Raw genomic sequence first — 14,627 nt, 5'->3', positions numbered from 1 at the left:
AATAAAATAAGGATGGAGGGGGTTTTCTAATGATGGTTAAATATGAATTAATATAAATATAAATTAATAAAAAATCATGGACTGAAAAAAAAATTAAAGCATGAATTTGTTGACCAAATTTCATTAAGGTTTTCATAGCAAGGAGAGAAGAAACTATGTTATTATTGAATTCTAACAGAGCACCCTGAGGCATACTGAAAAAAAAACTTGACACATAGCAATGGGTTTGATTCCTCAGGCAGGGTTTCAGTTCCCCAGCTCCATTATAGAACTATGGGATAACAAATCAAAGTTGTCTTACAACAGTACAAGGGCTATATTTAGAACCCACAATTGCAAGGTTCAAGGTGGAAACTTATTAGGCAAAAAAAAAAAAAAAGAGTGAATGGGGTGAATAGTGGAGTGCTGCAGGGATCTGTACTGGGACCGGTTCTATTTAAACATATTTATAAATGATCTGGAAATCAGAATGACAAATGAGGTGCTTAAATTTGCAGATAACACAAAACTATTGAAAGTTGTTAACACACATACGGACTGTGAAAAAGCTGCAAGAAGATGTTAGGAAACTGGAAGACAGGGCATCCAAATGGCAGACGAAATTTCATGCAGACAGATGAAAGGGAAGAATATTGGGAAGAATAATCCAAATCCTAGTTTCCTGATGCTAGGGTCCACCTTGGGAGTCAGCACTCAAGAAAAAGATTTAGGTGTCATTGTAGACAATATGCTAAAATCTTCTGCCCAGTGTGCGTCGGTGGCCAAAAAAGCAAACAGGATGCTAGGAATTATTAGGAAAGGTATGGTAAATAAGACCAAGAATATTATAATGCCTCTGTATTACTCCATGGTGCAACCTCACCTTGCCTACTGCATTCAATTCTGGTCGCCGTATCTCAAAAAGATATAGTGAAATTAGAAAAAGTTCAAAGAGCGAACAAAATGATATAGGGGATGGAATTCCTCATGTGAGTAAAGGCTAAAGAGGGTAGGGCTCTTCAGCTTGGAAAAGAGACAGTTGATTGAGGTCTACAAAATCCTGAGTGGTGTAGAACAGGTAAACGCGAACTGAGTTTTCACTCTTTCAAAAAGTCCAAACATAGTAACATAGTAGATGACGGCAGAAAAAGACCTGCACGGTCCATCCAGTCTGCCCAACAAGATAAACTCATATGTGCTACTTCTTGTGTATACCTTACCTTGATTTGTATCTGCCATTTTTAGGACATAGACCGTAGAAGTCTTGCCCAGAACTAGCCCCATTTTCAGGACACAGACCGTAGAAGTCTTGCCCAGAACTAGCCCCACCACCCAAACACCAGCCCCGCCTCCCAATCTCGGCTAAGCTTCTGAGGATCCATTCCTTCTGCACAGGATTCCTTTATGTTTATCCCACGCATGCTTGAATTCCGTTACCGTTTTCATCTCCACCACCTCCCGCGGGAGGGCATTCCAAGTATCTACCACTCTCTCCGTGAAAAAAATACTTCCTGACATTTTTCTTGAGTCTGCCCCCCTTCACTCTCATATCGTGTCCTCTCGTTCTACCGCCCTCCCATCTCCGGAAAAGGTTCGTTCAAATATTTGAACGTCTGTATCATATAACCCGTTTCTCCTTTCCTCCAGGGTATACATGTTCAGGTCCGCAAGTCTCTCCTCATACGTCTTGTAACGCAAATCCCATACCATTCTTGTAGCTTTTCTTTGCACAGCTTCCATTTTTTTTTACATCCTTAGTAAGGTACGGCCTCCAGAACTGAACACAATACTCCAGGTGGGGCCTCACCAACAACTTATACAGGGGCATCAACACCTCTTTTCTTCTGCTGGTCACACCTCTCTCTATACAATCTAGCAATCTTCTGGCTATGGCCACCACCTTGTCACACCAGGGGACACTCAATGGAATTACATGGAAATACTTTTAAAACAAATAGGAGGAAATATTTTTTCACTCAAAAAATAGTTAAGCTCTGGAACTCGCTGCCAGAGGATGTAGTAACAGCCGTTAGCGTATTTGGGTTAAAAAAAAAAGGTTTGGATAAGTTCCTGGAGGAAAAGTCCATAGTCTGCTATTGAGCCAGACATGGGGAAGCCACTGCTTGCCCTGGGATTGGTAGCATGGAATGTTGCTACAATTTTGGTTTCTGCCAGGTACTTGTGACCTGTATTAGCCACTGCTGGAAGCAGGATACTGGGCTAGATGGCTATTCTTATGTTCATTTGAGTTATCTGAAGTTTAAGCACTGGAATAATGTACAAGCAGCATGAATTCTATAATGGTATAACTTGCATGTATAAGTGCCCAACATACCCCCGACCTTCACCCCCTGCTTCCCGGTGGAAGTGGTGGAGATAAAGACTGTCTAAATTCAAGACAGCGTGGGAGAAGCATGTAGGATCTCTTAGGGAGATGAGGAGGAGATTGAGGATGGGCTGTTTGGCCTTTATTTGCCCATGTTTCTATGAGCTTGATGCATAAAGCTTACTGGGTTTGCAATGTTTGTACCTGCTGTAGCCAGTATAAAAGCAAACGTTATGTAGCATCTAATGAAGTGGTTCCCAAACCTGGCCCTGGAGGCACCCCAGCCAGTCAGGTTTTCATGATATCCACAATGATTATTCATGAAAGATTTGCATGCACTGCCTCCTTGGTATGCAAATCTCTCATGAATATTCATTGTGGATATCCTAAAAACTTGACTGGCTGGGGTTTTCCGTGGCTTTAACCGTTTGCCGTAGCAGCTACCAACAACCCTATGCAAATGTATTACACGCAGCTTATTAGTATTCTAATGAGCATTCCATGCGATGCACAGGAGCACATACCTTTGATGAGCTGGATTTTATGGCAGCTCTGGAGAGGAGCCCTCGTCATCAACGCTGGCAACTCTGGGACTGACTCCCTTCTCCCAGCCTCTGCCTCCCGATCAGCCCACTTTTAACAGCAAACAGTGGTAAGTGGGCTTTTAAAAAGGCCTAGGCAGACCATGATATGACTTCACTGATCCTTCGTTCTCCCTCTATTCAGCTTCTGAGGCAAGCAGACAGCAAGCACAGTTGCTGATTTCCTGCTTTACTGCATGGCACGGTTCAGCTTCTGAGGCAGAACGATGGAAAGCAGAGCTGCTGATTTCCTGCATGGCTTGGTTTATCCAAGACATATAACAAAATGTTCTTCCTAAATACTCTTATTGCTATCCACTCATTTGCTCTTATCTTTTCAACCTCAAAAGCCCTCCCTCCTGATATCAACTTCATACCAGTTCAACATCACTTTAAAAGATTCAGCAAACTAACCATATCTTCACAAAATGATCTCAACTACTGTCACGTCTGTGGCCGTGACCCCTCTCAGACTCACCTTATTTCCTGTGGTCAGCTTCTGAGCGGGCTTCTGTCTGTTCTTTGTGAGTTAGTTCTGTCTCTGTCTCTGTGTGCTGGCTGTATTAGATTGTCAGTGTGCTGTTACCCGTTCCAGATTTCAGCTGAGTCCAGTCCGGATCTTCCAGGCTGCCCGACCCTTAGTTGCTTCTCCTGCTTTAGACTTAGCCTGGCCTCAGAATGACATCCTATAGTATATCTCCTATCAAACTGAGCTCTCTTTTTCATCAAGCACTGCCATTTCCTCCCCTCACCCTCCCCACTGACAGTTTGAACTTCGTGGGTGTGGCTTGGATCTCTTTCAGGGAGAGAAAACTAACAACTTATAGCAGCAGCTTCAGAGAGCATTTTCCATCTCACAGATAGGCTGCAGAGAATACCTTCTCCTGCTTTAGACTTAGCCTGGCCTCAGAATGACATCCTATAGTATATCTCCTATCACCTTCTCCCACTACTCCAACCAGAGTTACACCTAATCACACTGACCACCCTTCAACATCTTCTGTCCTTCTGTGACTGTTCTCTTGTGCTTGACTGCTTAAATATTTTAAATTTAAATGCTTTACTTTTTGTCTATTAGATTGTAAGCTCTTTGAGCAGGGACTGTCTTTCTTCTGTGTTTGTACAGCGCTGCGTACACTTTGTAGCGCTCTAGAAATGTTAAATAGTAGTAGTAGTAGTAGTTGCCTGGTGATTGTTGCACCTGAGTCTCAGCTGCCTGCTGGGCTTATTAGCCATTTGGAACCTCTCTGCCTTTGCATTGCGTCTAAGGCCCTGGTATGTTGGTGCTTGTTGCACTTCTGCTAGTCCGGTTGTTTGCCTGAGATTCTTGCCTGTTTCTAGTTAGTCTGTGTTTAGTTTAGGTTTTACTTGCTTTCCTTGCCTGGTTTCTTGTTTGTAATTCTGTGTTTAGTTTCTGCTTGTCTGTGTTCTGGCTTTGGGGCTGCTTGCAGCTCTTAGTTCTGTGTCTTGTTAGTCAGTGTTTGTTCCCTGTTTAGTGGCTGTTCTGCAGCTTTCTCTTCTGCCCTTTAGCTTTCCCTTCCTTGCCCAGTCTCCTGCCTTGCTGCCCATGTTCCTCCCTTTCCCCTCTGACCCTCAGTCCCTGTGCTGCCTTGCTGTTATCCAGTCCTGCCCTGTCCAGCAAGTCCTGCCAGCCACCTGAAGCCCAGAGCTCAACTCTGGGTGAAAAGTGGCCAAGTGCAGGTGAAGCCTAACTGCTTGCCTGAGATTTGCCTAGTCTCCGGTGTGGGATGGTTTCGCCTGCCACTGCTGCTCCTCGGCAGCGGCCCAAGGGCTCACAACCCAGTTCCTGCTTTGAAAACGTGACAACTACAGAAATCCATTACAGCCTTACCTGACTACATTAGAAGACGAAAATCCAATAAATCCTACAATATTGAAAATACCTAAAATAATTAAAACCAAAGTTCAAAAAAACAAGACAAATCATAAATATTCCTTCATCACTAAATACTATTAAACCTTACTCATCTATACATAGTAATATAGTAGATGACGGCAGAAAAAGACCTGCATGGTCCATCCAGTCTGCCCAACAAGACAACTCATATGTGCTACTTTTTGTGTATACCCTACTTTGATTCGTACCTGTGCTCTTCAGGACACAGACCGTATAAGTCTGCCCAGCACTATCCCCGCCTCCCAACCACCAGCCCTGCCTCCCAACCACCGGCTCTGGCACAGACCGTATAAGTCTGCCCACCACTGGCTCTGGCACAGACTGTCTAAGTCTGCCCAGCACTATCCCCGCCTCCCAACCACCAGCCCCGCCTCCCGATTTCGAGTAAGCTCCTGAGGATCCGTTCCTTCTGAACAGGATTCCTTTATGCTTATCCCACGCATGTTTGAATTCCGTTACCGTTTTCATTTCCACCACCTCCCGCGGGAGGGCATTCCAAGCATCCACTACTCTCTCCGTGAAAAAATACTTCTTGACATTTTTCTTGAGTCTGCCCCCCTTCAATCTCATTTCATGTCCTCTCATTCTACCGCCTTTGCATCTCCTGACAAGGTTCGTTTGCGGATTAATACCTTTCAAATATTTGAACGTCTGTATCATATCACTCCTGTTTCTCCTTTCCTCCAGAGTATACATGTTTAGTTCAGCAAGTCTCTCCTCATACATCTTGTAACGCAAATCCCATACCATTCTCGTAGCTTTTCTTTGCACCGCTTCAATTCTTTTTACATCCTTAGCAAGATACGGCCTCCAAAACTGAACACAATACTTCAGGTGGGGCCTCACCAACGACTTATACAGGAGCATCAACACCCTCTTTCTTTTGCTGGACACACCTCTCTCTATACAGCCTAACAACCTTCTAGCTACGGCCACCGCCTTATCACACTGTTTCGTCGCCTTCAAATCCTCAGATACTATCACCCCAAGATCCCTCTCCCCGTCCGTACCTATCAGACTCTCCCCGCCTAACACATATATACGTATTGGTTACGTTAATGCCAGATCAACAGCTAATAAAACCGAAATTATAACTGACTGGATCAAATCTGACAATCTTGACTTGCTCTTCATCACCGAAACCTGGATCCGTAATTCCATCGACCCCATCATACTTGAACTGTGCCCTCCTGGCTACAAAATTGTACATTGGCCCAGAAAAGACAGAATTGGTGGAGAAATTGCATTAATCTATAGATCAAAATTTTTCATTGAAACCATCTCAGAATGCATCACTCCTCAACTAGAAATTGCCTCATTTAAAATATCCAACCCTACATTATGTGATTCACTAACTTGCATTCTATTTTATAGACCCCATGCAACTGGAACCATAACCAATCTACCTTCATGGATTTCATATCTAATTTATGCATCAGCAACCCCAATGTAATTATTTTAGGTGATATAAACTTTCACCTAGAGGATCTCAAGTCTACCCGTATCCAAGAATGCATGGATCTTCTCTATGTGACCTCACCATACCTCCGTGAAAACCCACTCACATCAGGGGCCATTCTCTTGACATCATTTCTCATAAATTCTCCTCCGACCAATACTTCACGGAGGTATGGTGAGGTCACATAGAGAAGATCCATGCATTCTTGGATACGGGTAGACTTGAGATCCTCTAGGTGAAAGTTTATATCACCTAAAATAATTACATTGGGGTTGCTGATGCATAAATTAGATATGAAATCCATGAAGGTAGATTCCATGGTCGGATCACTACAAATCATCCTTCACCTTGCAATGGCGCAGAAAAGGTCAGCCCACATCTCACGTCCCTACCACCATCCTTACCAGAGGACGGATCGATAATGTCAAATTCTGGCAAAATATCTATGCGAACAATTGGTCAATCCACCTAATTCAGATCTCTTTCTTACACTTTGGGATAATAGGTGCACAATGATATTGGATGAAATTGCACCTCTACGATCCATGACTACACGTAAACGAAACCTATCGCCATGGTTTAACGATTTGCTGAGAAATTTAAAATCTCAAACCAGGAAGCTGGAAAAAGCATGGAGCAAGTCCAGAGATAATCTTGCCTTTATCACGTGGAAACAATCACAAAGAAATATAAATACGCCATCAAACATGCTAAAAGAACCTATTATACACAAAAAATCTCAACGTTTGGCACAGATATGAAGAAACAATTCCAACTTATAAAAAACCTCTTAAACACAGATCCAGTGACATCATCACCTTTAAATCGTCCTTCTGCAGATCAATTGGCAAAATACTTCAGAGAAAAAGTAACTAATCTTCGTAACTCGATCTCTAAAGGTAACTCCACTATTGACACCTTCCTTGACGTACTGGACCCTGGAACTGATGAAACACCTGTTGACCGTTACTGGACTAATTTTACCCCCCTTACTACTGAAAAAGTCATCATAACCATATCAAAACTCTCTAGATCACAATGCCACCTTGACCCCTGCCCCAACTACCTTCTGAAAAGCGCCCCTTCATGCTTTATCTCCAATCTCACCTCCCATTTAAACTTTTTACTTCAAAAAGGCTCTTTCCTCACCAAGCATGGTAACATATTACTAACACCTATCCCAAAGAATACAAAGAAACCTGTGAATGACGTTACCAACTACCGTCTAATTGCATCCATACCTCTAATCACCAAATTATTGGAAAACAGAGTGACCTCACAACTTAATGAATATATTCAGAAATTCTCCATCCTCCACGAGTCCCAGTCGGGCTTCCGACCTGCCCACAGCACTGAAATGGTTCTTCTAACCTTAATATCTAAATTCAAACTTGAAATAGCAAACGGATACAACATCATCCTCTTACAATTTGACTTATCCAGCGCTTTTGACATGGTTGACCATTCAATCCTTACCAAACACTTGGACAAACTTGGGACTGGTGGAAACATTATCAACTGGATTAATAACTTCATTACTACCAGATCCTATCAAGTCAAAGGAGCTACAAATCTATCATCCCCATGGTCATCAGAATGTGGAGTACCACAGGGATCTCCACTCTCCACGATACTTTTCAACCTTATGATGATCCCCTTGGCCAGAATACTAACCAAACATGGTCTAAATCCTTTCATTTATGCCAATGACGTCACCATATATATCCCCTTTAAATTCAATCTATCTGAAATTCATGACAAAATCAATACTACCATTACCACTCTAACCTCCTGGGCTAATGCTTTTAAAATGAAATTAAATTAAGAAAAAACGCAGTGCCTGGTTCTCTCTTCCCAATACTCCCCTTATCTCCCGACTACTCTCAACACCCCTGATGTCAAACTCCCCATAACTGACAACTTAAAGATACTGGGAGTAACGATAGACAGCCATTTATCTTTTGATAACCACGCTAAGCTCACCACGAAGAAAATGTTTAATATGATGTGGATATTGAAAAGAGTGAAGCCTTATCTCCCACTCAACACTTTCCGGAACCTGATACAGTCTACTGTTATTACCCACGCCGACTACTGCAACAGTATCTTTTTAGGATGCAAAACCAAATACTGAAGACTTCAAACTGCCCAGAACACGGCTGCCAGACTTATTTTTAGCAAATCAAAATTCGAAAGTGCATCACCTCTTCGAGCAAAGCTTCACTGGCTCCCCATCAAAGAAAGAATAAATTTTAAGATCAACACAATGACCCACAAGATCATCCACAGTGAATCCCCTGGCTACATGAATGAATTGATCGACCTCCCTGCTAGAAACAGATCTATTCCTTCATGAACTTATCTTAACCTACACCTTCCCAATTGTAGAGGAATTAAGTACAAGACCTACTACGCATCCCGTTTCTCCTTTTTGGGCAGCCAGCTTTGGAACGCTATACCCAGACCAATCCGATTAATAAACAACTTCTTGCCCTTTAGAAAAATGCTGAAAGCTCATCTCTTTAAGCAAGCCTACCCAAATGCCCCAACCTAATCTCGCCAACTTCCACCCCCAATTCTGTTCTGACTTAAATACCAACCTCCCATCCTTCTCTTTCCATCTCTCCTTAATTTTATCCCTCCTTACCCTTTCTCCCAAATTACACTATCCTATCTACCCTCTTTTATCCTAGTCATATATTTTATAGCTCAACTTATCATACACTACTAAGCCCAACTTTACATTGTTTTACTACTATCAATAGAAATCAAACAAAATAAAACAAGGAAAAGAAAATAAGATACCACCTTTTTTATTGGACATAATACATTTCTTGATTAGCTTTCGAAGGTTGCCCTTCTTCGTCAGATCGGAAATAAGCAAATGTGGTAGCAGATAGTACATGTAAGAGAAACATCAAAGCATTACTTTGACAGTCTGACAGAGTGGGAGGGTGGGGGTATGCATGGGGACATCAAAGCATTTCATTGATATTCTAACAGGATGGTGTGGGAAGGTGAGAGGAGGGTGATAAACAGAGAAATACATCTTTATGGTTTATAATGGGCTAGAAAACCCAGATCCTTATTAAGTCCTGTCTGTTGGGTGTCAAAATATTCAATCATTCTAACTTCAAAGGTCTTACGTTCTTGTATTGTTTTAAAGTTACCTTTCAGGATCCTTACTGTGAACTCACTGGTGCGTTTTCAATTGGAATAACATTTGCATTCGGTGTTTCCAGGTTGTACAGAATCATTGTGTTTATCTTCTACTGCAAGTCATAGCAGGTTACTTCACTTGATAAAGGCAGGACCAAAGGAGCCCATTCTCACAAGCAAGGACATGGGAAAATCTAATTTCAACTTCAAAACTTGCTACATTCATTAGAGAAAGTTCTGAGTGGTGTACATGACAAAACTAAGAGATAAAAGATGGAGGGTAGAAAAGTAAATATAATCTCAATTAGTATAGTAGAATTTACGGAAATCCCATAGCACCAGGCTGAAAACACAATCAGAGCCAAGTGAAAAACAGCTTTAAAAAACAGTTTCAACAGCCTTTGGATGCAGAGTTGGGTTGAGGGTAATTAATATTCCATGAGTCATTACTGGAGGAAGAGGAGCCTAATAAGCAGCTCAGATGCAGGGGAGCCCAGTTCAAATCTCATTGCAGCCGAGGGCAAATCAGTTAACTCTCCATTGTACCAGATACAGAAACTGTGAGCCCTCTAGGGACAGAAAAATATCTACAGTACCAGAATGTACACTGCTTCAATACCTTTCAGGTGTTATATAAGAAATTACATAATAATTACTGCTCTGTAAGCAGCTGAAGGGAAAGTTAATTTTTCCTTTTTTCCAGTACCATCACCCCTGTTCCTACCCTGCCCAATTCCTTATGTAAATATACAAGTCCCTTCCCCCCCCCCCCCCCCCCCCCCCCTCAGTTTCTGTCTCTCTAATCTAATGCACTGGAGAATGGTTTGCACAGACTAAGAACAAGGTGTGGAGAAAAAGCTACCTAGAGAATATTCACAGCTGAATTAATAGCCATTTCTCGAAGGAATTTTCTGAAGCAAAAGAAATGCTACTGCAACATGTGAATCTAACATTCAAAGGCCCAAGATTAGTGGAGTTTCTCACCAGCAAGGTAATCATAAGTGGAAGCCGCCCACAAGCTGATGATATGCACTAAGCTCACTTTTACAACAAATTAAAACTATCAATTTCAAAGGGTGATTCATTTTTTTGTCTGCAATTTCTACTGAGACACGTAAGCATGGTATTCAAGTGGGCAACATATTACTGTTCTGGACCTGCTCACCAATGAGGGTGAGGTCACTGACTTGTTTTATGCACAGGATAGAAACATGTAATGACTGTGTGTGGAGCTTGGCTCGTATTTCGGTGTCACACTTCAAACTGTGTACATTAAAGTTTGATATAACAAATAAGAATTCATAGGAAGTTTCATCATCACATAAGTGCAATTCTCTCCTTCCTGCTGCAGGGACAGATGCAATCTTGCAAATTAGGGTGCCTCAGATGTAGTCAATTCAGAGCTATTACTGAAAAGGCATGAGCCCAACAACATTGCTTTACAATATTTTCTGTTTGATACTATTACAATTCTACAGAAATGTAAAATTATAGCTGCAAATATTTCTAAGTTCTGTGAAACAGGGAGTGTCTCACGTGTTTGAACATGCTTACTCCTGATAGTGCTTTAGAAATGAAGATTAGTCAGTGCAGCCATTGAGTGTTAATGGCAACCCTGTTTCTCTTTCAGACAATGGCCAAAGGCAAACCAAGGGCTCCCAAGTGTGATAGAAGTATTGTTTCATTTAAATTTCTGAAGCCTCCACTTACCCTCCTCTCCTCTTTCCTCTACACATTAATTGATTTGTTTGCTTTATTTTTTTGTCTACTAGATTGTAAGCTCTTCGAGCAGGGACTGTCTTTCTTCTATGTTTGTGCAGCGCTATAGAAATGCTAAATAGTAGTAGTAATATAAAAGTATGAACTCAGGCAAAACAGGCTTCCCCACTCCAGAGCAGGAAGCTCTAGCACAAAGAGGGATAGGATAAAGGTGACAGACTCAGAAATGTCTGGAACAGTCTCCCAGCAAAGGTGTAGAAGACAAAAACGACATGAATTCAAACATACATAACATAAGCATAAAGGAAAGGATTGCAAAGCTTAGTAGTTGGTATGGATGAGCAAGACTAGATAAGCCATATAGACAGGAATTTAGTAAATGGTGCCCAAAGTTAGGTACTGGGAAGATCCACACTAAGCCAGTATGCTGTAAAGGGCACTCTCTGCAGAATATTAACTTAGCATGGACCTTGTGCCTTAACGTTAAGTGAAAGCACTTACACCAGCTAAAACCTAGTGTAAAGGGAAGGTGGTGGTGGTGGTGGGGGGGGGGGGGGGACCTTTCTTTGGTTACAAAGTGGTTTGCATATTATAGACAGGTATTTATTTTGCACCTGGGGCAACAGATCAAGGCCTACAGGGGCCTAGAGTCACAAGGAGCTGCAGTGGGATGCTGGAACACAACTAAAGCGAATTAGGCATGGATTTGGAGGTATTCTATAATGTGTCTAAATCCTAGGAATGCACCTGATCCACCCATATCCCTTCCCATGGCCATGCCCCCCTTTGGAATTGCAGACCATAAAATTTAGAGGAAATGATAAAACCAGGAGGACAGGCGCTGAGGATGCAAGGTGGTAGACTTAGAAGTAATGTCAGGAAATTCTTTTTCACAGAGATGGTGGGCGATGCCTGGAATGCCCTCCTGAAGGAGGTTGTAGAGACAAAAACAGTGACGAATTCAAAAAGGCAGGGGATGAACACAGAGGATATCTAATTAGAAAATGGATGGTATTAAAAAAAACCCCACACCTTACATGGCTACGTGTGTGGATGTGAGTGACGCTTATATGGCGACTCCAGCTGTGTTCTCTGTATATGGCAACCCAGTTTAGGATGGGCTGGAAAGGGCTTCGACGGCAACTCCAGTAGCCAGAACTGAAAACAGTGCTGGGCAGACATTTATGGTCTGGGTCCCACCAATGACAAGATGGATTCGGATAGGCTGGAGTGGGCTTCGACGGCAACTCCAGTAGTTGGAACATTATAACAGAGCTGGCTGGATTTCTATGGTCTCTGTCCCGAGTGTGACTGTTGGACATACTGGATGAACCATACTGCTGTCACATATGGTATAGAATATTCATACCCACTGTAAATCCTGAGTGCCAATTAACACCAATTATAACATCTCATTAACTAATTAGTTTATGAACAGATCCGCACCACCCCCCATATTTGCACACCAACTTTGGGTGACCAGTCAGCCATCATTTTCTCTGATTTTGAGTTCTGTGAGTCTCTTTTCTCAGACTTAATTTTAATATACTCTCGTCTGCACCCCCCCCCCCCCCCGTATTTGATTTTACACTTTTGTTTTGTTACATTTGTACCCCATGCTTTCTCACTCATGGCAGGCTCAATGCGGCTTACGTGGGGCAACAGAGGGTTAAGTGACTTGCCCAGAGTCACAAGGAGCTGCCTGTGCCTGAAGTGGGAATTGAACTCAGTTCCTCAGGACCAAAGTCCACCACCCTAACCACTAGGCCACTCCTCCACCTCAACTAGTTAGGAACAGAGGACCTTTTAATAATCCTCATCTTAAGCCTCCTTCTCTGAATTTGCAGAGGGCTATGAGAGATGTGGTAAAGCACAGGCAAATTGGCATGAGCCCACAAGGTTAGGGGGCCCTATCCGATGTGCTCAGGACTCGGGAGGCTGCTGGAGTTTTCCAGGATTCTACAGATTTCTACATTAACTGTCTCAAAGCCAGAATGACAGCTAAAGAGTGGATATTTTAGAGCGCCATCGAAACTAGTGAACTTTCCTGGGTAGAGAAGGCTTGTTGAGAAGTTTAACAGGAATGGGAGTAGTGTGAGGGGTCTGCCACAGGCCTTTAGAAAATACAAGAACTTTACATGGGGCAGTGACTGACTGACTGACTGACTGAGAATGTGTGTGTGACAGTGTGTGACAAGATGAGCTGCAGTGGTCTTAATGGCAACTCCAACAGTTGGGAAGTAAGGTGTCGGGCAGACTTTTATACAATCATATCATAAGGTATGAGTATGAGTTGTTGCTCAGTGAGGATGGGGATTTTAAGATTGAAATTAGTGAGTAAAATGTTAGTTAGCAATGCTGTTGGATTGTTGGTTTAATCATACATTGATAACGAATGTGACTATGCTGAAGCAATAATGCTGGCTCTGTCCATCTTGTTGAATAGACTGGAAAGACCATGCAGGTCTAATATTTAAAGTGATTTAACTGCCCAGAAAGAGCCCCTGGCCAATTACATTGTTTGTTTGTGTGGGGCTATCTGTTGGTATGCAGCAGTACATAACTGGTCAGTGCAACTACCACCACAGACCATTAAATGTGAAAACCAGGTATTTAGTGGCCAGCCTGGGGGCAGAGTCAACAACAAATTTCTGCAAGGCTCACATTAGGAGCAAAAGAACAGGTGTCGATGTGTACTGGCATTTCCTTTGGACATGTGCTTACCATGAAAACCTTTGCAAGCATATGTCGGGCATGCTCCTGCCCCCCCCCCCCCCACTCCCAATTAGCTGCAAGTTTGAACACATGTAACTTTCTGCATAGCACAGGATTATGCTCTCATACAAACCTTTCTACATCAGCCCCCTAGTCCCAAATACTGTGTAGACAAAGAAGCCTAATGAAGTGCTTGGAGTAACATAGTAGATGACGGCAGAAAAAGACCCGCACGGTCCATCCAGTCTGCTCAACAAAATAAACTCATGTGTATACCTTACCTTGATTTGTACCTGTCTTTTTCAGGGCACAGACCGTATAAGTCTGGCCAGCACTAGTAGACCCAGCCAGTTGGGTTTTTAGGATAGCCACAATGAATATGCATATGAGATTTCCATATCATGCAAATCCCAGCTTATCCAAGAGCCAGAGTAGTGCCAATGCTCAGAACTCCCACGTTATAGGTAACAGCGCCAAATCCATACTGCAAGAACAGCACCAAACCTTAGCTCCTCAGTGCTCAAAGGTTTCAAAACTTTAGTAATGGGATAAAAATATGAAAATGGTATGCATGCTGTGAGACAAAGTAAGGGGGCGGAATGTGCCTGGCACATGCGCAGAATTTTGTGGTAAGCATAGCTCTTGTACCAGAAATGAAGCATACATCAGCACTGTTCTTCTGAGCCTTTAAACATAAGCTGTTACCATTTTTTTTCTTCAATTGAAAGGCTTATGTTTAAGTACAAAACACATTTGTTTTTCACTTCCAGC

At 42.5% G+C, this 14,627-nt stretch overlaps 1 protein-coding gene across 1 annotated transcript in view; it reads right to left on the bottom strand.

Moving 5' to 3' along the window:
• The window catches only part of MMP28 (matrix metallopeptidase 28), a 94,479-nt gene extending 87,897 nt beyond the window's left edge, over nt 1-6,582 (bottom strand). Inside the window, exon 1 of the mRNA XM_030186051.1 lies at nt 6,370-6,582. Coding sequence (XP_030041911.1) covers nt 6,370-6,582 — 213 coding nt within the window. The remainder of the gene's footprint in view (nt 1-6,369) is intronic.
• Between the last annotated feature and the right edge of the window lie 8,045 nt (nt 6,583-14,627).

The sequence above is a fragment of the Microcaecilia unicolor genome, chromosome 13, assembly GCF_901765095.1.
Source record: "Microcaecilia unicolor chromosome 13, aMicUni1.1, whole genome shotgun sequence".
Classification (NCBI taxonomy): Eukaryota; Metazoa; Chordata; class Amphibia; order Gymnophiona; family Siphonopidae; genus Microcaecilia; species Microcaecilia unicolor.
Note: the sequence above shows the minus strand (reverse complement) of the source record. Positions and strands in the feature narration are given on the sequence as shown.